This window comes from Chrysoperla carnea, chromosome 2 (genome assembly GCF_905475395.1).
Source record: "Chrysoperla carnea chromosome 2, inChrCarn1.1, whole genome shotgun sequence".
Lineage (NCBI taxonomy): Eukaryota > Metazoa > Arthropoda > Insecta > Neuroptera > Chrysopidae > Chrysoperla > Chrysoperla carnea.
Window position 1 is genome coordinate 23,554,184 of NC_058338.1, and position 24,551 is coordinate 23,578,734.

General features: G+C 28.2%; 3 protein-coding genes across 5 annotated transcripts; 2 read left to right on the top strand and 1 right to left on the bottom strand.

The window, feature by feature from the left end:
* Window positions 1–2,124: 2,124 nt before the first annotated feature.
* On the top strand, window positions 2,125–6,639 carry LOC123291814 (xaa-Pro aminopeptidase 3). The gene is made up of 8 exons (XM_044872234.1): window positions 2,125–2,276; window positions 2,342–2,589; window positions 3,372–3,685; window positions 4,358–4,566; window positions 4,985–5,155; window positions 5,290–5,531; window positions 6,019–6,139; window positions 6,435–6,639. The coding sequence occupies exons 1-8, from the start codon at window positions 2,228–2,230 to the stop codon at window positions 6,596–6,598; spliced, it is 1,518 nt and encodes a 505-aa protein (XP_044728169.1). The 5' UTR covers window positions 2,125–2,227; the 3' UTR covers window positions 6,599–6,639.
* Window positions 6,640–8,598: 1,959 nt separating this feature from the next.
* LOC123294245 (amidophosphoribosyltransferase-like) lies at window positions 8,599–15,396 on the bottom strand. 3 transcript variants are annotated; one of them, XM_044875361.1, is made up of 7 exons: window positions 15,256–15,396; window positions 14,493–14,690; window positions 13,737–14,007; window positions 12,654–12,900; window positions 10,625–10,995; window positions 9,701–10,043; window positions 8,599–8,888 (listed from the first exon to the last, which is right to left on the bottom strand). In XM_044875361.1, exons 2-7 carry the CDS (start codon window positions 14,672–14,674, stop codon window positions 8,728–8,730), a joined length of 1,575 nt encoding a protein of 524 aa, XP_044731296.1. In that variant the 5' UTR covers window positions 14,675–14,690; window positions 15,256–15,396; the 3' UTR covers window positions 8,599–8,727. The 3 variants fall into 3 exon arrangements, with proteins under 3 accessions (XP_044731296.1, XP_044731297.1, XP_044731299.1); XM_044875362.1 differs by having other exon boundaries at window positions 14,493–14,693; window positions 15,256–15,380; XM_044875364.1 differs by lacking the exon at window positions 15,256–15,396 and having other exon boundaries at window positions 10,625–10,983.
* A 2,794-nt stretch (window positions 15,397–18,190) lies between these two features.
* On the top strand, window positions 18,191–23,875 carry LOC123294246 (multifunctional protein ADE2). Its single transcript, XM_044875365.1, has 6 exons — window positions 18,191–18,206; window positions 18,572–18,661; window positions 21,773–21,976; window positions 22,043–22,300; window positions 22,550–23,012; window positions 23,254–23,875. Exons 2-6 carry the CDS (start codon window positions 18,643–18,645, stop codon window positions 23,588–23,590), a joined length of 1,281 nt encoding a protein of 426 aa, XP_044731300.1. The 5' UTR covers window positions 18,191–18,206; window positions 18,572–18,642; the 3' UTR covers window positions 23,591–23,875.
* Window positions 23,876–24,551: the final 676 nt, after the last annotated feature.

The following is a 24,551-nucleotide window of genomic DNA, read 5'->3' on the forward strand; positions in this document are numbered from 1 at the left end:
ACGAATAATGAGTGGGTGAGCTTAGGGGGTTTAATGTCTTTTGATTTACATTTTATTGCGCTTCTCTACTACGAGCTAGAAAGGGTCATGATAAAACATCACATTCTGATTAAATTGTTTTAGAAAACAACAATTGACTGAGTTAATTGTTGGAATATCCGGTGTAGAAAGTGTTGAATGTCAACGCTTGCATTTTTTATAAATTAGGAGAGTTAAAAAACCAACACAATTATGGCCATTTACTTGGTTTTCAAAATTTTTTTTCGTTTTTCTAGAATGTTACAAATTTTCAACTCTATATCTTTTATAGTTTTGGAGAAAATGGACACCAAAGTTTTTCCTAATTTGCACCCTAACGGGTAAACAGTGATGTTTACAAAAAAAGTTTCAAACAAAAGTTATTTATTTTTGTATAAGGAATAATTTTTGTTGTATCTCCAACGGTTTACAAGTTTTGTACTACGGATGCAAGACCCGATTGACCTATGTTGCTTATTTACGAACTCTATCTCACTTTTCACACCCTAAGTACGCTATAGAAATTTCAGCTTGATATCTCTTTTCTTTTTTGAGTTTTCGTGTTTATACAGACAAACAATCGGAAATGGATTAATTAGGTGATTTTATGAACACTTATACCAAAAATTTTGTTCGTAGCATCAATATTTTTAAACGTAACAAACTTGGGACTAACCTTAGTATACCTTGATATGTATTTCACATATATCGATTTTTCTTCCGATTGTTGCAACAACAATACACATAATAAATTATTCAAGAAACGATAAATTGGTCAAATCTAAAGATATGTATCATAATTGAGCCAAACTCGAGCTTACCATTAATTCGCAAGGTAATATATTACGAACAATAATTTGAATACAAGACATTTTCATTAAAATCCAGCCTTTGAAATTAATTGGGGGTCATTTACACTGTCCTAGCATGCTTAATAAATTTTATAAATCTTTAATTGTTAACACTAATGACAAAATTATCAATAATTGATTCATAATGGTTTTTTTCTTGTTTACCAATATTTTTATATATAATTAACAAGTGAAATTAAATCAATATGGGATTTCCAAGTAAAGTTCTTATGGTATTGTATCCTGGATCATTCACCTTCTACTAAAGTGTTAACCTACTTACCTACTTTTTAATAAACGGTCAACTCTCTATACTTTCTAACTTACACTTTTTGATGACCTTAAAAATATATTAAATATGTTCTTCGATAAGTGATAAGATAATAATAATTCTTCAAAGAATCAATTGAATATTGAACAGTATATATGAAGATTTACTTCGTTCGCAGTGAAGTATTTGATGGTGATAGCGCCCTAGACGAGTTTCAATAAAGATTTTGAAGGCAAAAACAACAATTTGCATCTACGAATAAAAAATATATTATTTATATTTTGTTACTCCTTAATTGTTGTTACCCTAGTCTTAAGCATCACGGGCCTACACCTCCGCAACCGACTTCGATAAAAGTATACCTACATAGTCAATCCTAATTTTCTCTAAGCCCGCATTTCTACGCTGTTTTTCTTAAATCTAGTGTATCTTAATACACATATTTCGGGCATAGAAAGCAAAAAGAAAATGAATCGGCTTGATCGGGATTCGACTTCGGACCTCTGGTTAACAAAGTTTATTTGAATTTTTTATCCCTTTAAAGAAACAATTAGATAAAGGTCTGTACTTTTTTATATTAATTTCACATGAAGAATTCACTTTTTCGAAAAAAGGCTATATTATTCTATGATCCATGCCACATCCAAAGAGTTAGCCATGAATTTTCCCTTCTTTAATGCATTAAAACGCTTGAGCATACAATTTGTAGGCTAAGCCCATAAAATAATATAATCTAAGCCCTACTGCCGATTACACCTAAAAAATCTTTTACTATTTATATAGTATAGTAGAAAATATAATGTCCAAGAAAGTAATAATGAATTAGCTATGGAAAATTTTTTTAATTTGTTATGTTTAAAAATTGGCGCGCAATTATAGATCGAAGTACCATATTTTGTGCCAAATTTAAAAATTAGGTATTCATAAATTCCTGTTTTTGGCAAGCATATATTGTAGCCAAGCAATTACATCAAAATAAAATTATTTCGAATTAAGACGAATGGAATAATATTAATTAAAATTTTTAATTGACAGTGTTGACATAATATTTATAACCTTATTTTTTATTTTAAAAATATGCGACACAATGTTGTCAAAATATTCAGTTATTCCATGTTTTTTACGACAATTTAGAAGTAAGCAAATAATTAATTATAAGAATTTTAGATAACAAAATTTTATTATTTATTAATTCTTCAAGATGTTTACAAAAATCTACCAATTCGATACTGTAGCACGGTCGGAGAAGTTGTGGATGAGAAATTCAATGCCAAGCCGGTTATATTAGGCCAACCAACGTCAGAAACCCATCCACATCTCATAAATGATGGAGAAATTGGACCTGGTATTCAGCGCGAGGAATATCAAAAGAGAAGAGAAAATTTAATGAACAATATTCATGAGTATGTTTCGAGATATAATCCTAATACATCTCCATCGCCTCATTTAGTAAGTTTCAAGTAATATTACATTCGTTAATAAGGGTCACTTGTATCCCATAAAGTATATTGAGTTGAGTGGATTCTAAATAGGGAATATTCATGAAATTTAAATTTGGTTCAAATATTTTTCTTCCGTAACTTTAATGACTGGACATTTCAACTAAACCGTCAGTTGAAACATGCATTACGGACATGACATCATAGTACGGGCTTGTCAAATTTGTTGACATACTGTATGGTATTAATTACTTACATTTTATATGGTATTTCATTAAATTATACTATTCTACGACTTTTTATTAGAAAACTTAATAATAATGAGTGTAAATTCATTCTTTTAAAGTGTAAATTATACATTGAACTGTCACCAATTGACAGATTACGTACTTATACGTCATGAACAGAGAGCGCCAAAAAAACTGCGTTTAAATATCTCAAAATTATAATGTATTTTAAATATTTTTTACACTTAAATACAGCATTTTTAAGCAGTATTTATATTTTTTACTTTGTTGTAACGGTGTAAGCAATGAATTAAAAATATAAAAATAAAATACGTGAATATTCTCTATTGTTGAAACAACCCAAATAGCCGTCCTTTTTTTTCAGAGAATACGAATATTTTCTGACAATATTTGTTTAATGATTTAAAAAAATATTAAAAATCCCCAATAATAGATTTCAATATACAGGGTATAGAGTGCACCCTCTATAATACAGGGTATTGAAACATATAACCATATGTTTGTAATGTATGAAAAAATATATGTAGGTATTTAAAATTTTTAGATAATTATTCCGTCTGCTGTAAAACAATATATGTCAGATAAAATTCCTTATGTATTTCGACAAAATTCGGATTTCTATTATCTAACTGGAAGTTTAGAACCAGACAGTTGTTTAATAATGTACGTGAATGGAGATGCTCGTAAAACTACTTTGTTTGTACGGCCAAAAGATAAGCAATCAGAAATGTGGGATGGCCCTAGAACTGGTACAGAAAATGCTGTTGATTTGTTTGGCATAGATGAGGCACTGTCAAATAGTGATTTAGAACCTTTTATAAATTCACATTTGAAACCGTCGAAAAATATGTTTGTTTGGTATGTATATTAAAATAATTTTAATATCAAGAAATTTTATTATAATTACATTATTCTATGAACAAGAGCAGTATTAGCTGCTTTTTATTGATAAAAAACTAATGTAATAAAAATGGCCAATAAAATTTGTGTTGAATCGTTGATACGCGTCCTCTGGTGCAACAAAGTAGCTCAACATCATAAAATGCATACAGAAGTCCATTGCAAAGTTCAAACAAAGTAAACGTTGTAAACACTGCGCGGCCGGTCAAATTGTCGTCAGTAAAATCTTTCCTATTTTGCGCATTGGGTTGACCCTTCTATAAGTTTCCGGTAGGCCGCTTACCTCCAACCCGCCCCTGTTTTCCACTATCGATTGTCATAAGTCATATCCAAAGAGCTTGGTACTATCCATTATCCAATCCAAAGTAAGTTTTGCGAACCCTGATTTTCTCCACAAAGATATAAAGGTTTAGTAGATAACTCTAAATTCTCTTTGGAAATGAGTGGATAATTTCAAGGTTCCTCAATTTATTTCTTTAAGTATCCATGCCACAATCTTAAGCAAATCGATGCGATAGAATAAAATGTGGCAGTCTTTTTTTGTAAATGTAAATTAAAATTTGTATGGTTCAACACACAATTGTAATATTTAAAATAATTTGTACTGATTAATGTGTTTCATTTTGTAAGGCATGATTTTTTAAATCCAATTCAAATTGAAGTTAGTAAAACAGTTAAAACTGCATTGTCGAAATTGGTTAATCGACGATGGGAATCGCCCATACCATTTGTTCACAGACTTCGAGTGATTAAATCACCAGCAGAAATTGCGTTAATGGAAAAAACATGTGAAATTGCTTCAGAAGCATTCATTGAAACAATGAAACATTCTAAGCCTGGTAATATATGCTTAAATTTTCTAATAATATTAAGACTCTTAAACCTTTTGTTCGCTCGAAAATATTTCTAAGAAGATTTTGTACGTGTTGCCAAATAGATGCAAAGTACCAAATTTCTTACCATTCGAAGACGTTTGTTTAGAATTGGCAAAAAAAAAATATATTTTGAATATAATTGAGGAATAATTCGAAAAAGTGTCAAACTCAGAAAAAATTCTTAAATCTAACATCAAATAAATTGGCTGTTTTTCAGTCTTTATAATTTTCGATTACCGAGAAAATGATTCTATATCTATTCTTTTAGTACGCATACTTTTTTAAATTGAAATATAAAAATTGTAGTGGCTTTCAATACTTTCAAAAAAGATTAATATTTATAGGTCTAATAATATTAACTTGACTTAATTATTGTAAAAAGGCTGCTCTGAACATGAGCTGTTTGCACGAGTTGACTTCGAAAGTCGTATGCGAGGTGCAGAATATTTGGCATATCCACCAGTAGTTGCAGGAGGACCACGTGCTAATACTATACACTACGTTAATAATAACCAAATCGTGAACGATGGAGAAATGGTTTTAATGGATGCAGGTTAATATAATTTATTCAACTTTTATTTCTATAATTATAAGATGTTACGTTTATTTAAAATGGGCTATATATGAAGAGTCCTCTTCCTAAACTCAGATATATAAACGGTTTTCAAACATTTTTCAAACTTTCAGGTTGTGAATATCATGGCTACACTAGCGATATTACAAGAACATGGCCCGTAAATGGTAAATTTAGCGCAGAACAACAAATTTTGTACGAAATTATTTTGGATATCCAAAAAGAATTAATTAAATTGTGTGTTGAATTGCCATCAATTGATCAGCTATTCGATGAGATGTCGACTATGCTGGGACAAAGACTTGGTGAAGCTCATATCATATCAAATCGTTTATCTTCAGAAGATAAAACTAAGGTATAACATGAATGAATTTGTTATGAATTAAAATGAGAAATACGTCGAAAGAAAAAAAATTATCGCGTTTTAGAATTTTTATATTTTGGTTGAAAGTTAAGAATTTCCACATTCGTTGTGTTTGTCTTGACAAACCCTTCCAAATAAGCCCCGCCTATTTAAATAAACTCAACCTACTTTTAATCAACCCATAAAAACTCCTTCTTTTATCTTTTTCCGTTTAAAAATTTATTTAATTTAATGGTTGCCCAATGTAGTTTCAAACATTTAACAGTAGCTAGGGAGAAATATAAAATTTATAGTTGTTACAAAATTTGATCTTTCTGGCGAAAATTATAAATCGAACTTTAAAAATCTGGCATTGGGAAAAATTTTTTCGAGTTCTATACCCCTTCCTCCCTTTTTTCCGACGTCCTTGTAATAAAAATTAGTTGAAAATTAATACTAGTTCATCTTTCGTTCTCATAAATTCCGTTTTATTTCACAGATGGCTTTCAAATTTTGTCCTCATCATGTGTCACATTATTTGGGCATGGATGTACATGACACTCCATCAGTCTCAAGAAAAGAGAAGTTACAATCGGGAATGGTTATTACAATGGAACCAGGTAGGAATAATTTTTTTCAAAATTAAATATTTCATATCTCTGGATTTTTTCATAATTAAACTTTATGATTATGATAACGCTTAATTTGGAGGGAGATCGATATACTAAATGAAGATACTAAACCGCAACCAAAGTAGTCAGTCCACCAAGCGATTGATCTGAATGCACACACAAATTTAAAATAAACCGTACCTTTCACGGCTCAAAAGTAAAAGTTCGATTTTACGTTTATCTACGAAAGCCTACCATTTGCCCTTAGCTTACTATTTTTTTTATTACAAAATATTTTTTACAGGAATTTACATCCCTGAACATTTTTATGTACCAGAACAATTTCGTGGTATTGGAATACGTATCGAGGACGATATTCTAATTACAGAATCGGGACCCCAAGTTTTAAGTAAAAAATGCCCCAAAGATATTGCAGAAATTAATAAGGTTGTAAATGCACAACACTAATGTAAAAAAACATTCAATAAAATCAACCAATCCCTTTTTAATTTCTTAATCGTATTTACATCTAAGAAATAGTGCTATGCGTAACATTCTCTTTCAGAAAATCGAGAGTTCCATTTGGGAAATTAGTAATTTTCGACAAAGCTTTACTCCTTCATATCACTCCGAAAATTTTATATACCTTGCTTGTAATATTTAATTAAAGCACAGTTAAGTCTTCCTGAAACAATCGTCATTTAAAAAGATTGTAATCTTCAAAAATTTGAAATTTTAATTTTTAATTAGAATAATTTTAAATTACTCGTCCAGAATAACGGCGATTAAATCTACAACATTTTAATGATAATAATATTGACCATAAATCATAAAGAGGAAATACTTTCAACCTCATCAGACTTACAAATTGATGAGGTTGAGGAATTAATTGTCCAGCGAAACGGGTGAAAATCAGCTAGTATGAAGTATCTCATTCGTGCATTTTTTGTGACACTGAGATACCATAGTACCTACTTAAATTTTTTGAGAAGAAAAACCAATTAGAATAACTCTTTGTAAACTAATGTTACACAAAGTATTTGGGTAAATTAAAATTAACGAAAATAACTAACGGAATTTATATAAATAATATTTTATTTGTACATAAAAATATGTTTTCAATACATAAAATAAAAAAAATATATATTTACTATTAATATAATATTAGGAAGTATTAAATATGAGAAAATATTTGAAATGCTTACAAATATAAGGGATACATTAGGAAATAATGGGTGTATACATATATAATGTCGAATTTCTATAATCATTTAAAAAATCAATTTTCATAATTATTATATTACATATAAAATATATTTTATGTTATCTGGGAAATCTAAAAGAAAGCTATTTATAAATATGTTCTCATATTAAACTTCTATAATTAATCTAATTTTTTTGTTTTATACCCTTTAAACAGAGTTTAAATCCACATAATACATTTTACTTAGTAAGTATAAATATAGAATATATTCAGTAACACAGTTTTAAAATAAATAATATTAATCGTATTTCTACATGATTTCAACCCTTTGCTAGAGAGGTGGATTCAAATTCAACATCCTTATTGCCTAACACGTACTTAAGTACAACTACTTGAATGTGTTTCCGTAAACAACAAAAAAATCCACCTTTTCAGAGAAGGGTCAAGATAAAAAAAAATGCATATATTATTTTTTTAAATTATTCCTAATAAAAATTAATTTATAAATATTTTTTTATTAGTTAGTTAAAAAATATAAAGCAAGTCTTGTCCAATAATGTATCTGAAAACTTTTATGTCGAGCTCAGAAGACTGGGATTTTACAGGTGTCAGTAACAAACTTTAATCAGTGTTTTTATCTTGCATAAAGATAAAGTGCATATCTTGTTCCGAATGTTAACTTCTTTAAAATTTTGTTTTCCTAATGAGAAGTGCTTTATATTTTATTTAATTTTTTTAGTTTTCATTTTTAATTATTTTGTTCGAAGTATACTTAAGCTACAATTAAATAGTCATTGATTTGAGCTCAAAAGACCTATGGCAATGAAATAAATTTTAAACTATCAATAATAATAATAAAAACATCCATAAATGAATTTATTTTTTAAATAATAATATAATTTGAACTTTTTGTATTCTTATTAACAGTAGGGATGAATAGTAAAAAATGCCTTTCTTAAATAATTTAAATGAATAAAATTATTATATTAAGGTTAAATAATATATAAATAAAAAACGTAATATTTGAAAATACTTGAGAAATATTAATTCTTTACGAAATTATATGTTGATGATATTTTAGAGTGATCATTTATCTCAGATTCTGATCCTGCAGTTAATAATTTTTACAATCATGCTTTAAAATTGGCGCGTACACTCTAAATATTAAGATATTTGTATTTTAAATCTTATCTACATGTACCAACTGATAATGGAAGATATATATGAGGTATATTCATTTAATAATCGAAAACTCATCACACAAGCTCGATTAAACGCTTTTAATATTAATAAATTAAGCTTAATCTATCCCTGTATCTCGATTAAAACCGTCCAAGAAATAATCCCCTTTCATATATATATATATATATATGTTAGGTACTAATTGCTCACTCTACCAGTCTAATTCTTCTATAATTTCTGGAACTCCACCAGGATATTCCCCAGTTAAACAAGCCGTACAATGTCCATATTCCGCTGGATTCTGAAGTTTCATATTTAAACTTACAGCATATTTCAAACCTTCAACGCTTAAATATGCAAGGGAATCGGCACCTGTAAAAATTAATTACATTAAAACTCAAACAAATTTTTAAATTTTTCATACAATTAAAACATTATTTTAAAGTGATGTAAGGGAAAGTTTTTAAAGATTAAAAAGCGGACTCTGGTATATGGTACATATTATTTTTTTAACTAATTCTAATAATATTTTCTTATAAAAATTTTTCCATGACTCTTTCATGATCAATTATTAAATGAAATAATAATCAATTGTAGATATAAAAGTTTAAGCAGTATAAATTACACAAGGTCAGAAGATCATTCAATTGACTTCATGTTTTTGAGCAGTAGTTAAATTTAGTTGGTTGCAACAGGAAATTACATAACAGTAAAACTACACAAGTTTTTATTAGCTGGTTTAGAATTTACGATTGTATGCAAAAATTTGATCATATGAACCAATAAAAGTGGTTGGATAAACAATCAATCGAGTTGCCTAGAACACCTTAACAACCTAAACAATCAAGTGTAGTGTAAAAGGTTTAATGAGATTTTTTTTACTGAGAAATTTCCCCAAATACGTTAAAGTGGGATTTTTAGAAAGGGAACAGTTTTTCCAATGACTAAGTCAACAATAACCAATAACCCTTCATATCCAGATTAAAAATAGGCTAGAACCTTCAAGAATGAGAAAGAATGGCAGAAAAATTGTTCTATTTCACAAATTTTCTCAGTAGAGATATTTGTCCAAAACTACATTATATTCAAAATCAGCCATTTTGACAAGAAACTTGTTTCCATGTATTTTTGAAATCTTTTTAAATCTTTAAAAACAACTTAATATACCAAGAACAGAAACTTACCAACATGTTCTGCTAATTGTTCGGTGTTCAGTTTATTAGCAATTAATTCTTCTTTTGTTGGAATGTTAATACCCATATAACAAGGATGTTTTAATGGTGGACTAGCAATTCTAATATGTACTTCTTTAGCTCCTGCATCCCGTAAAAGTTTAATAATTGGTGCAATCGTGTTGCCTCGTACAATAGAATCATCAATTAATATCAATTTTTTCCCTTTCACATTTCCTGATAATGCACCAAATTTCTTTGCTACGCCTAATTGTCTTAAACGATTACTTGGCTGTATGAATGTTCGACCTACATAACGATTTCTGCAAAGAACTTCGGAAAATGGAATTCCAGACTGTAACAAAAGAAAATTTCATTTAAATGACATTTTATTAAAATATTTGACCTGAAAAAAATTGTTTGCGATAACTTCTCCTTGACTTAGGTAGAAGATAATCTAAACTACTAGTGTTATATGAATACTGATAATTATTTTAATTGGCTATTACAAATAAATAAAATTCTAGCTTTGTATTTAAAATAGCAAAATTTAAGGGCAAAAATTTTAGAAAGAAATCTATCCTATTCTGAATCTATTCTATTCAGGAATGTCCAAAATCTTATAATCAAGAAAGAGATTCTGAAACATTATAAAAATTTTTATTTGAATAATAGAAATACTCTCTATTATAGAAAAATAAAAAGGAAATACTATTTTAAAGGTTTCTCAAAAGTAAACAAACAATTTTAAATAATTCTTTTATATACTCAATAGATTTACCACGGTTTCAAAGTCTTTCATATTACAAATGTATAATTTGGAAATTTGAATAATATTAATAAACTTTTTTGACATTGTGTACAAATTTGTAATTTAAATTTGTAAGCTAAAATTTTTATGAATTTATTAGCTAAATTAAATAAGATAAGACATACCTGTCTGGAAAAACCATGAGCTGCTGCCGTTCCAGATTCAGGCACTGAACTAACAACATCAGCTTCTACGCTTGATTCAATAGCCAATTGTTTTCCACATTGCATACGGACATTATAAACCATTTGTCCTTCGAAAATACTGTCGGATCGGGCAAAATAGACGTATTCAAAAATACAAAATGCCTGTGAATGACTTTCTGGTCTTTCCACGATATCAATTGTTTGAATACCATTTTTACTTAATTCAATAATTTCACCTGGATATACTTCTCGAACATAACGTGCACCCACAGACAAAAAGCCGCATGATTCACTTGATATTACCCATCCTTCAGCTTGTGTTTCGTCATCAGAGGAGTCTTTTGATAATTCTGTAAAATAAGATTGAGATATGTTAACACCATCAATTTTTGAGTAAAAAATAAGTGTCAACACAAAAAACTAATCATATGAAAAGTTTGAAGCCAATCGGAGATCAGAACTTCAGCCGAAATTAATTCAGGGCACGAAAACTTACTGCATAATTTGATTAATTGATAACTTATTTATCAAATATACGGATTTACTATTGGTACTTTGCCAGCCTGCTAACTTTCAAAGGCTTTATGTTCCTTAAAAGTGGCAACAAGGAAATTTTCTTCTGAGTTAATTTATATCTCAAAAAATAATGAGATCGGAAAAATCATTTTAGGTATTTTAATCTATCATATAGAATGCCAATCATATTAAAAGACTGAAACCAATCGGATGTCAGAACTCCAACCGAAATTAATTCAGGACACGAATAGCTACTACATAATTTGATTAATTGATAACTTTTTAAGATACTAACTATTTATTATCTGTAGAAAAAATTGGAAAAGCATACGAGGAGTAACGTGAATAGTATTAATGTGAATAGTGTATCACGTTTTCCATTAGTAATCAAAATTTTGTGTTATGGATGACTTATTACTAACTTTTGATGAGATCATTAAAAATTTTATTTCTTTTATCAGCACATTTAATTTAGTCCGGATATTTCCGATAATAATTATCATATATTAATTTTATTGAATATAAAAAACTTCAATTATGTAACACGATTTTTTGTAATTGTTGTAATAAATTGCAAAAAACTTTTTTAATTCCTGATAATAAAAATCTTTGCTCACATGACAACCACATAAAATTGATAATGTGCGTATTTGCATATTTTTATAATACAAGATAAATTTGATCTTTGCTCCCGTAATTTTTTTTTTCTGGTTGAATTTAGGTTTCATGTTTTTTATGAGTGTCTGTATTCAATTAATCTTGAACTAGTTTGTTGTTCAAAGTTTATTTTATTTATTATAAGAAGTAGTTATTACAAAATAAATAAATAAATTTTAATATTCAATAAAATTTGTTTGCAGCTGTTTATTTTTTCAAATAATAAATCAATGAAATTATCATTAAATAATTAAACAAATAAATATTCTCGTAGAGAGATGCTTTCTCAGCAAAATATCATTTAACGCGATTAGTATAATAGAAAAATTTAATTAATTTTATTTCAAATTAGATTTATTGATTAAAAATTTGTTAACCATTGGAATTTGATCAAATTTATCAAAGTTGTTAATTTTTAAGAAATTATAAAAATACTAAACGTGAGAATTTATCACGATTAATTTAAAAAAATTTTTTGGGTTCGGATGGGTTGTAAATCGATAAAAACCAATAAAAGGGTTTTTAAGTATTTTTTCAAAAACAATACTAACAATTTTCCTTTCAAAAACTTGTGCTATGTATTATTAAAACCACATTATTATGAATGTGGAGGTCTTGCGTTCAAATCCCGATCCGATTAACTTATATTTTTTTTAATATTTTGAAAATAAGCTATTTTATTGGTTTCTTTAAACCATCTCAGATTATTAAATAATACTTACAGAGCTCGTAAAAAGTATTAACTTTAATTATTTTATGATTTTTTTCGAAAGCAGAATGAATTTGCCAAAAATTGCGGTCAAATATAACAATATTCACAAATTAATGTACTTACGTGCATTTGGTGGAAGAATTTTTCCAATACAAAGAGGTCGATTACCATATGGATCTCGTACACCATAAATACGATCTCGTAAAAGTATTACAAGAGAATATGATAGAGGTGCAAGTTGCATTAAATGTTTGATACGTGCAGGCCAATCAGGACCGCCTACTTCACCTTCTGGTGGATTCAGACATAAAGCTTGTGTTATAAGTTCACTGTCAGAATGTGTAGATAGACCAACACCTCGATTAAGTACCTAAAAGGTTAACAATGTCATTAGAACAATAACTAAAATGAAATTCTAGTAACTGTTTTTTTTTTTTGCATTTTCATGATAAATAATTTTTGCCTAATTTAGTTTATCATCTATACTAATATTATAACTAGAATGTGTGTGTTCGTTTTAGCAAAAGCACTGCAAACGCACCTATTGCATTGTTGTTCCTTTGTATAAAATGAAGTAACGAAAGGCTAGAGAGTGGGATAAGCCATATTATCCTCTCTTCGCTTTATCTGGAGAAAATAGTTCATACTCCATTAAGAGGAGATTGTTAAATAAATCATTTATCGACTTTCATCGAGCTCTTTCAATTAACGTGTAATTTCAATTAATCTGTTATTTAAATAACTTATGCCTAAATAACTGATGCCTCAACTCGATAATAAATAATATTAATGAATTGCTTTAATAATAAGGTATTAAACTGACTAACATAATTAATATTAAATAATTAAGTAATTCTAGCTCATAAATCATAAATTTGTAACCCAATTACATAAAGACACACGGTCTGGCAATTTTAAAAACAAGAAAAATGACTCATTAAGCAGCCAATGTCATATGAATATTCTCCTTTCAATAAATAGCGGTTTAAAAGTGGGGATTTTCATTCACAAATTTTTTAATAAAAACCTGGTATACAGCGTGTGTTCGGGAAAGCTTGCAAATAATTATCTTATAAAGACTAAAAATGAGAGAAATTCAAAGTACTTTTTTGAAAACAAAAACTTTTTGGTAGACCATCCTGCGCTCATGAAATTTATTTAAAAAAAAAAAAAAACTGAAAAATAAAGCATTTTGTTGATGCTTACCATTTTACGTAATTGTTCACAATTAACTAATTCTCCATTATGTGCAACGGCAACTGCACCATGCATAGAATGTACAACAAAAGGTTGACAATTGACTTCTTCGGATGCTGCACTAGTAGAATAACGAGTATGTCCAATACCTGCACTTCCTTTCAACTTTTTCATTGCATCATCGTTGAATACATTATTTATTAAACCCATTCCTTTGTGTACATTGAATGATTTTATACATTTGCCTTCTGTTGTTACAATTCCTGCAGACTCTTGTCCTCTGTAAAAAAATATACCAAATCCATTAGCTTTTCGAAAAAATATTTCGAATAAACGGAATCTCTTGAAGTGTTCTAAATGAAATTAGGATGTGGAACTTATGGGTATCTTTGCGCATTTATCAAAATCTTTCTATTTTAAAAATGCATTTACATAAAAATTTAAAAAAAAAAAAAACTTTATTTAAAATGAACTCGTCATTTCTCCAAGCTCCTACTTTGCATAAAGTGTAGAAGTATATCTATTTTAAATTTATCTAGCGAAAAATCTTTCTATTGTAGTTTTCATTTGTTTGGCAAAATTGAAAATTTTCGAAGAGATGCGCATTTTAATATTTTATCATAAAATTCAACAACAAATTTGCACATTATACCTCTCTTCGGCATGTCGAGACATAAATTTAAGAATTTACAAGATTTTTGAAAACGGTGCCAATATATTAAAATAGATAGAATATTCGGAAATATTTTGAAAAATTTTACATACCTGTGTTGTAATGCAATTAGACCTAAACAAACAATTTGTGATATATCTAATTTTGCTGGCCAATCTCCCGTTGCAATTGCACCAAATACTCCACATTCGTGCGTAAGTCCAGACATAACAGCCCCACGTCCAAGCCGTTTGTTGTATTTTTTTTCTTCATTATTATTTTGAATTTCCGACATTGTTACAATATTTATTCTACTTAAAACAATTAATAATCACACAAAAAAAATTAATTCACTTATTTAAATCACTTCTAAAATTATTTAAATGAACAACAAATTTATTTAAATTGAATATTTATATATTATTTAATATTTTGATCAGAGCGAATGATTGCAAATTTAAAAATAATTAAAAATATATCACAATTATATATACCGATTTATAACATAAACAATAATTTTTTCCCACTCAATTTTAAAATATTTTTTCTTATCTACTTAATGATTGGTTCAATTTAAGACCCCCTATGTACCGCATAGATACCACGTGTTTGTATAAAAACGCGGTGAAAATTGATAACCCCTAACAAAATGTGAATATTTATTTTATGTAAAATGTGAAATTATTCCATTCAATTTCGTCATTATTTTCTCTATTTAATAAAAAAAAAATCATAATAACAAACGGGTCACAAATAACTATTGACCTTTTTGATATTTCTAAGAAATATAAAATATTCTACCTAAATGATAACATCTATTTGTGAATATTACAAAGTATTAAATTGATTTTATTAAAGAAAAATTAAAAAACTTACTCGTATTTTTGTGTGAAGAAGTAACTTTTTGACTAAACTTATATAACGAACAGGTAAAAAAGTTGATTTTTACCTGTTGCTTTTTTTTTTTTTTTGAATTAGTATTCAAAAGCAAAGAATCTACCCACCCAATCAAAAATGTGATCCTTCAAACAAGTGGTCCAAACATGTATATCAATGTCAATTATAATTTATTATTAAATTAGTGCTAAGTGTCTGTGTAGTTACATGGGTCATGCAAAATATAAATAAAAAGCATTACACATTTACACTATCTCTTGGGTAGGGGCTAGGTTCTAATTAATATAAACAGCAACAAAAATTAAAACTCGTCGATAAAAAAACACCGCTTTAATAAATTGCTTGATAATAGTCGAGTCAATGAAGAATTTCAATGAATTAGTCAGAATAGAGAAGCGATTTTTTTGTAAACACGCTTTTATCAACTTCACTGTAACTAACAATGTAATAAAATCATAGAAGTAAATTTTAACCTACTTCTAATTGTCCGTTTAAAATGCAAATTTGCACACGTGTCCAAGTCCGATGATAATACAATAATTTAATAATTTTATCCTAGTATCCTGACCAGGATCACCTGGATAAACGATCGATAATATTATCTTTATTACTTTAATAATATTATTTTGAAATATCAATAGTAATATTAACGATAAGTTGATGTGCTCTGTAATTAGGGTGCTCGCTCCTTAGCCGGAAAGTTTTTATACCATCTATATATGAAATATATCAAGGTATACTAAGTTTAGTCCTAAGTTTGTAACACTTAAAAATATTGATGCTACGAACAAAATTTTGGTTTAGGTGTTCATAAAATTCATTTCCAGTTGTCCTTTCATCTGTCCGTCTGTATGTCTGTAAACATGACAACTCAAAAACGAAAAGAGTTTGTAAATGAGCAGCATAGGTCATGCTCTTGGGTCCATAGGATATTCCATATAATACATACTATACAATTTGCACCCTCACGGGTAATCAGTGATGTTTAAAAAAAAATGTTTCAAATAAAAGTTGTTTATTTTTTTATAAGGAACATTTTTTACATTTAAACTTTTGTTCTATCTCCAACGGTTTATAAGATGGGTCCTTTGGACCCAAGACCCAATTGATCTATGATCCCCATTTACGAACCCGACCTCACTTTTTATGTCCTGAGCACGCTGTAAAAATTTCAACTTGATATGATTTTTCGTTTTGTAGTTATCGTGTTGACAGACAGACGGACAGACAACCGAAAATGGACTAATTAGGTGATTTTATAAACAAATATACCAAAATTTTGGTCGTAGCATCAATATTTTGAAGCGTTACAAACTTGGAACTATACTATGATATATTTCATATATACATGGTATAAATATATTTTCAATTTTGATGGTAAATTATGTTATAACTTGACAATATAAGACGAAAAGTAAGAATACAATTTTTCGATATCTAACAGTGAAGATTATTTTACATTTGAAAGGCCGTATAAGTTTTATTATATATCTTATTAATTTTATTTAAAAAAATAATTAATAAATATCATCTTAATTGTCAATTATAATTAAAAATCAATCTAAAATATTTTTTAAATAATTTTATAAGTGGGTAATCAAAATGATTGATAATTTTTGGGCTCGATTGTTTCGACTATAAATTGAATCTTAACTAATAATTATACACATTCTCATATATAATATTCGTTAAACGTAATAAATAAATCTACCATTATAAATTAATTTAAATTCATATTACATAATATGAAGCATAGGCGATACCAAGAAAGTTATTATAAACAAATATAATTTATATTGTAAATAAATATTTAATAAAAATAATATTAATAATAATAAATATTATTATTAATATTGTTACAAAAAGGAAAGATATGTTAGCTTTGCTTATTGCTTTTTAAGTTTATACGGGTCCTACCATCATATTCATAAAAATATTGTGAACAGCAGAGCTCCATCACTAAAATCATTTTTCCTTCATTATGTATTTATAAATTCAAACGAGCAATTCTTGAATATATAACCGAGCTAGATCGATTTTTCGCCCCAAAAACTCCATGTATACTAAATTTAATGCAAATCATTGGAACCGATTCCGAGATTGCTATATATTTATCAGCAATCTCGGAAACCACGAGACGATTTCATAAAATTTTAGTATGCAGGGGGTTTTTGGGGCGAAAAATCGATCTAGCTGTAGGTTTCATTTTTAGAAAAAGTCGTTTTCTCTCGGAAACTTTAATCTCGGAAAGGGCTTGAAGAGGCTATTCATTAATTACGTAAGCATTGAGGGGGGGGGAGGGTTTAACCCATTCTTACGTAAGATTTTATGATTTGAAACCCCATTCAATATTAGAAATAATGTATGCTCATCGCGAACTGAAGTATCTGTGCCAAAGAATAAAAGTATTTAATATACGTCAAACTGTGAGTTTTAGTGTAACTGATCCTTTTCTAACAACGTTTTATAATTCGGCAAAACGAGATTGAATCCTACGTAAGATGGGGAGAGGGGTTGAGAAATTTGATGTATGCTTACGTGAGGGGGAGTGGGTGTCAAAAATCGTCAAAATTTTGCTTATATTGACAATTTTGAAAAATCTCAAAATTTAGAAAAGATTCATATATTTTCGAAATATAAGTAAGTTTTCTTCATATAATGTGCAAAAAATAATTGATGATAATAGTATTTTTGTCAATCCGCCACTGTTAAATAAAAAAATTGCAAATATATTTCAATTGAAAATGCTAGCGGCTAATTAACTTGACGACTAATCGCAGACATATAGATAAAATATTGTAGTGACAGAGAGCAAATATAAAAATACCGTATACAAAAAAATGCCTTATTACTTATTTTGGATATTGATTGATTGATTCACCATTGACCTTTATCAATCGACATCATTTATGTGCTGTTTCTTCTTACAGGTGGGTATCGGATCTTTTACCACAAACTTACCTAGTTAAATTGTTTGTTTACACTTAATATATTTTTATGATAAATAGGAAATGTAGATCAATCTTTTTACGTCATTAAAACTATTTTTAATTCATAATTTATACGTAATTATAATAAATATTATTCTGGAGTTAATTTTTTATTCAAAAAACAAAAATATTTTTCAATTTAAATATGATAAAAATGTTTTCATGTTTATTAAGAGATTGAATAATAAAATAATATGCTTAAATAATTTCTATGCAGAACCGCACATGATAAAAAATATTTTATAACTCTTTAATAAAATGTATCTTATCTCTTGAATTCATGTATAAATTACTATCCATTTCAGACTAGTTGTTTACAGCAGCCAGAGTTGTTTAGCATCTAAAGTTTTAAACAATAAACAAGAATTTGGTAAAGATGTCGAAACCAACAAAAGGTAAGTAGTCGTAATAATTTTTAAACGATTATATTTTTTTTATTTAGAATATTTAAATTGTCTTAAAGCCTATTTACTAATTCATTAATTCAAATCATTTTTTTAAGGTTAAATACAGTTAATTTGATAAGTTTTAAACTTAATTTAAAAAGTTTGAATTGATTATTTTTTATATTTGATTAAATTTAAAGAAATTTTTCCATTGCGGAAGATTATTGATTCAAAAAAAATTACATTTTAAGTTTCTGGTATTATTACAACTACCGGCATTTTTCTGAAATAAATAAACGATTAAATTGCGATCAAGGTTAATATCAAATAAAACTTGTTTGCCGTTATTACACAAGGAAACTTTTTTTTTTGTTAATTTTGGAATTGTCTTAGTTCTTTAACATTTAAAAATTGATTATGAGAAAAGGGATGAATAGGTTATCACATTAAGGAGTATTAAGTGTTATCAATTTTACAATTAGCCTTATAAATTTTCATTTATCTTACGCAAAAATGTTGTTTTAATGTTTTAAACATTCTATGTCGTCGCTATTATATGCGTTATTTTACGATCGTAGCTATTATATGCGTTACTATGGCTACGTATCTTATTAACCAATCGCATAACGCATTTTTGTTCTGTATTTTATACGCATGCCTTTGAAAATGGCGGCTAGATTTATTTAAGATATATGTTGTTAATGGTTACAAGGCCCTTTTGGTCTTGGTGTAGTCGCGGCTTATCAGTACATATTTAGAGTATTTTAAGCGACTTCAAAAAAGGAAGAGTTTCTATGTTCGACCAGTCGTTCAAAACAAAATGAAACCGTACGAGGTATATTATGTACATTTACATTTACACTCTCTATTATTCGGTGCCATTTCGTTTTGAACGGCCTATACATGTAATTTTTTCTTAAATGAAGTTGACCGTTACTCTATTAGGGTTAATTGTAAAATTCATTGATTTCTCTTTAATATTACTGCCTATTCAGTATTCCTAAAAATATCCGAACAAATAACATCTGAAAAATTTTTCCAAATTTTTCTTTAAAATATGCAAGAGAAGTTCAATTTCGAAGTCTTCTGACAAAAATCGAAACAATTTAAAAATTATTCAATTTGTTTTGGTTTAGGATCCGTTGGTCGATTTTAATTTAAAAATGAGGTCTACTTACGTATTTCCAATCGACGCGACGTACGTATAGTTATATGTATTATAATTTTAATAATTGTTGGTACAGAAAGGGGTCAGTCGATTGGTTAATAAGACTCATAATTATATCTAGATAACTCTAGTAAAGTATAAGAAAAAAATCTATATCACTTCTTTAAAATAATTGGACAGGATCAGATCTCTTCACAATCTAAGGACTTTGAAAGCTTTTATTTAAGTAAGCCCACAAAAACATCCAAAAACACAAGAGACGAATTTATTAATGAAATTTATTTAATTTTTTCTCAAAAATTTCAATTTGGGTAAAATTTGAAAGTTGTTTAAGGTTTGTCAAGGCAATCTAAACTTGGCAAACGAATCCAATTATAAAGTGGTCGAAAAGAGTTTGGGGATAGATTCCTCAATCCATATTTAGGTACACGTGATACCCAAATACATAACGAATAGTTATCTTTTCTTCATGCGTAATTACTAAAGATTATTTAGGGTGTGTTCCGTAATATTCACCAATATACTGGTCAGTGCTCATGACGTCGGAAATCGAATTCATGAGCATAATAAACAGTACGTCAGTATTAAATTCTACTTGCATCTAATAGACCTTTTCATTTCAATTATGATTCATTCTTGTTTCGGACAGAAGGTAACAAGTTGGACAAAAATTCAAGATATTGGTTATTTATTTTATCATATTAGTTTTTTAACAAACTGTACGAAACTAAAGATAATCATTTTTTAAAATGAAAAGGTCTATTCAAACCTTCGCCCGTCTCTGATATTATTTCACATTTTTTGTACAGAAACAATCAAATGCGTAAATAAATAAAAAATCTACAATGGAAATTTTTTAATGATATTACAATTTACAATATTAATTACTTATTTTCGATATAATTTTTGTTTGTTTAGATAAATGCTGCTGTAATAAAATATTTCATTTAACTCATAATTATTTATTACAATAATATTATAAACAAAACAACATGGTCTGATTATTTCTTAATGTTTGTTTTAAAAGATATTGATAATCATTAAAAATTATTATTTATTTATTATAAGACCACAAACGGAGAGTCAATTTCAGATCAAATGTCACTCATTGAACTTAATTAACTTCGTTATACTTTTAATAAACATAAAAATATTGTTTATGTTATTGAAAATGATATGAAACTATAATTAAGTCATCTAGTTTTGACATTCAAATTTCATATTATACGTAGGGACTAGTCTTTTTTGAATCGTCTTATTTACTTAATCAATACTTTTTTGGAGATACACATAATACTAGACCATGTTTAGGGCTACTTCTTTGAGTAGGCATGGTAAAAAATTGGGAATTCATGTGTTTTCCAATTCTTCCAGTGAGTTATAGTTGATGGGAGTCATTGCATTCTAAATATTGCTCTCGCAAGCTAAATTCGTTTTAAAAAAATTTTAGTTACAGAAACAGTATCTCTCTTTCTCTAATCTTACATGCTTTTGAATTACGGATTATGTATAAGAACGTAACATTTCCTGAAGGGTTTCTTATAGTTTACTCTACTTCTTTTCCCCAATTTCTAAATCAAATCAACTTGTTGTATGAACACTTACTAATTTTTGGAAATCGTATTTGCCTGAAATCTAAGATGTTTCTCCATCATTTCTTTGCACTTTTAAATTTGAATAAAGTACCTTCATACCTTTCCTAGAAAGAGTTTTCTAGTTATAACAAGGCAAAGTATAGGCAAGACACCGTGTGTTTGGGAAAGTTTTTAAGAGCTTTAGAAATTATACTTTTTACCATTACATTAAATTTAAAAAACAAACTATCTCAACGCCTTGACGCTTTAGTCCTTTTAGCCATGCCGTTAGAATGACGCTCAAGGCGATTAAATCAAATCAAATCAATCAATTAAATGACGAATTATTATAATTTTATATTCTATTTCATTTTCTAGTGGGTGATTATGAATTAGGAAATTTAATCATAGAAGGGAAGACGAAACAAGTTTACGATTTACCATCATTACCTGGAAATGTACTCTTATTAAACAAAGACAGAATCACAGCTGGAGATGGTGTTAAAGCTCACGATTTAGTAGGAAAATCAGAAATTTCAAATCAAACAAATGGAAAAATCTTCGAAATTTTAAATTCTGTTGGTAAGTAAAAATATATTGATCATTAATTTAAAGAAATATAAACCAAGATGTTGTAATAATTTCTAGGTGTTCAAACATCATTTGTTAAATTAGCAGCGAAAAATGCGTTTATTTCAAAAAAATGTGAAATGATTCCAATTGAATGTGTTACTAGACGTTTAGCAACGGGTTCGTTTCTAAAAAGAAATCCTGGAGTTACCGAAGGATATCGATTTTATCCACCAAAATTCGAAACGTTCTTTAAGGATGATGCTAACCACGATCCACAATGGTCCGATGAACAAATTATTTGTGCTAAGTTTACATTTAATGGACGCTTAATTGGTAAGCTATTACTTTGAAGCAATAATATTACTTGCCTCACTTTTCCTTCTATAGTGGGTATATTCTCTAATGATGAACTCAAATATAGTTTTGAAAATAGAAAAGGTACACACATATGTTTACACGATCTTTTTGTGGCACGGAGCATAACCTACCGAGACTACCGACTATACAGTTCGATTCCAGTTCCCATATATTTCTTCAAATCAGCAATTGATGTTGGTTGTTAAATAAGTTTTATTTTTATAGGAAGGCAAGAACTAGAACAAATGAAGCGAACAAGTATTCTTATTTTCGAAATCCTTGAAAAAGCCTGGCAATTAAGAAATTGTGCTTTAATCGATATGAAAATTGAATTTGGAGTAGATACAGAAGGAAATTTACTTGTAGCAGATGTTATTGATTCTGATAGTTGGCGTTTATGGCCATCTGGAGATAAACGTTTAATGGTTGATAAACAGGTTTATAGAAATCTTACAACTGTAACTCAATCCGATTTGGATACTGTTAAACGAAATTTCCAATGGATTCGTGATCAATTAGATCATATTGTTCCAACTGATAACCATTTAGTTGTAATCATTATGGGTAGTCCTTCTGATGAAGGTCATTGTCGTAAAATTGCTGACTGTTGTAAGCAGTATGGTTTGAATGTTGATATTAGAGTTAGTTCAGCACATAAAGGAACCGACTCAACAATTGAAATCGTCAGGTAAAAATACAATATTATTTTACGTCTATTAAAGTATTCCAACCAATTTAGAATCAAATAGATTTTTCAAGCTTTTAGCTTGACATTCTCATTTTTACCAAAAATTATAATGTAAAATTGTAATTGAGTTAGGGGAAAAAATGTTACCTTATCGAAGTTCGTTGACAACACCACTTAATCCATAATATTCCATTTAGATTTTTTGTTCAAGGTATTTTTAACAGTTTTTCTTTTATTTTAGGTATTATGAATCATTACCTAAGAAAATCATTTTCGTAGCTGTTGCTGGTCGATCGAATGGTTTAGGTCCTGTAATATCTGGAAACACATCATACCCTGTGATAAACTGTCCTCCAGTTAAACCTGAAAATGTTAATTTAGATATTTGGTCCAGTTTAAATGTGCCATCTGGATTAGGATGCAGTACTGTTATTTACCCAGAGAGTGCAGCTATTCAAGCTGCACAAATTGTTGGCCTTGATAATTATTTAATTTGGGCTCGTTTAAGAGTCAAACAATTAGTTAATTTCATTTCACTTCAAGATGCCGATAAGAAATTGTACAATTTAACTTTATAAAACGTACTAGAAAGCTAATACATCATGTGAAGTCTACAAGGCCCTTCTAGATATATTGCTCCGTAAATATACCCCTTGTAAAAATAGCTAAATAGATAATTGAATACTTTTCTTTCAATTTTCAAGAATCGGGTTGGTTTAATAACGGAAAGCATATACAAAAATTTTAAAATAAAATGGTTTTACTACGTAGGTATACCTTACGTCTTTTAAGAATATTTTGTGCTGAACGGATGATTTTGTGAGGGCTATGCAGATGTTTGATTTTTTGAACATATATTTTTATACTTTTCTAATTAAGAAATGTTTATATATTTTTGTAAATCTCATTTGCATTTTTTATTTTTTATGTAGCAAATAAATAAATAATCTACTTATATATTATGATGAAATTTTGTTGTTTCAAAGTGTTCCCCTGAACCCCCCCCCTGAGTAGTCATTTTACGATAAGTTGTTACAACCTAATAAACAATTGTGCCTATTTTAAATATTTAATTTTATTCTACTATTATATATAATTCCATGTATATATGAAATATACCAAGGTATAAAAAGTTTAGTTCCAAGTTTATAATGCTAATGCCAAGTTTATAAGGGACAGACGAGCTAATGCTTTAGCGCGTAGCGATCGTTCTCCTTCTCTCTAACCTCCATGATATTGCCAGTCTACATTTATGATGTAAGTTTGTAACTGAATAATGACATTTGACAGTATCAAAAACAACTTCTATTTATATCGGATCAGCACATGCTGATCTACTAAACCGTTGCAATTGAAATTATAGTGAATTGAAAATTTAAATTATTTATCAACATAAAACAATGTAAAATGTCAATTAATAATGTATTATATGGAGTAAATAATCCATCGTTAGAATTTGAAAAAGAAATGAATACAGAATTTATAATTAAAGAAGAAATTTTAGAAGAAAATGTTACATTCGAACATAAAGTAATTAAA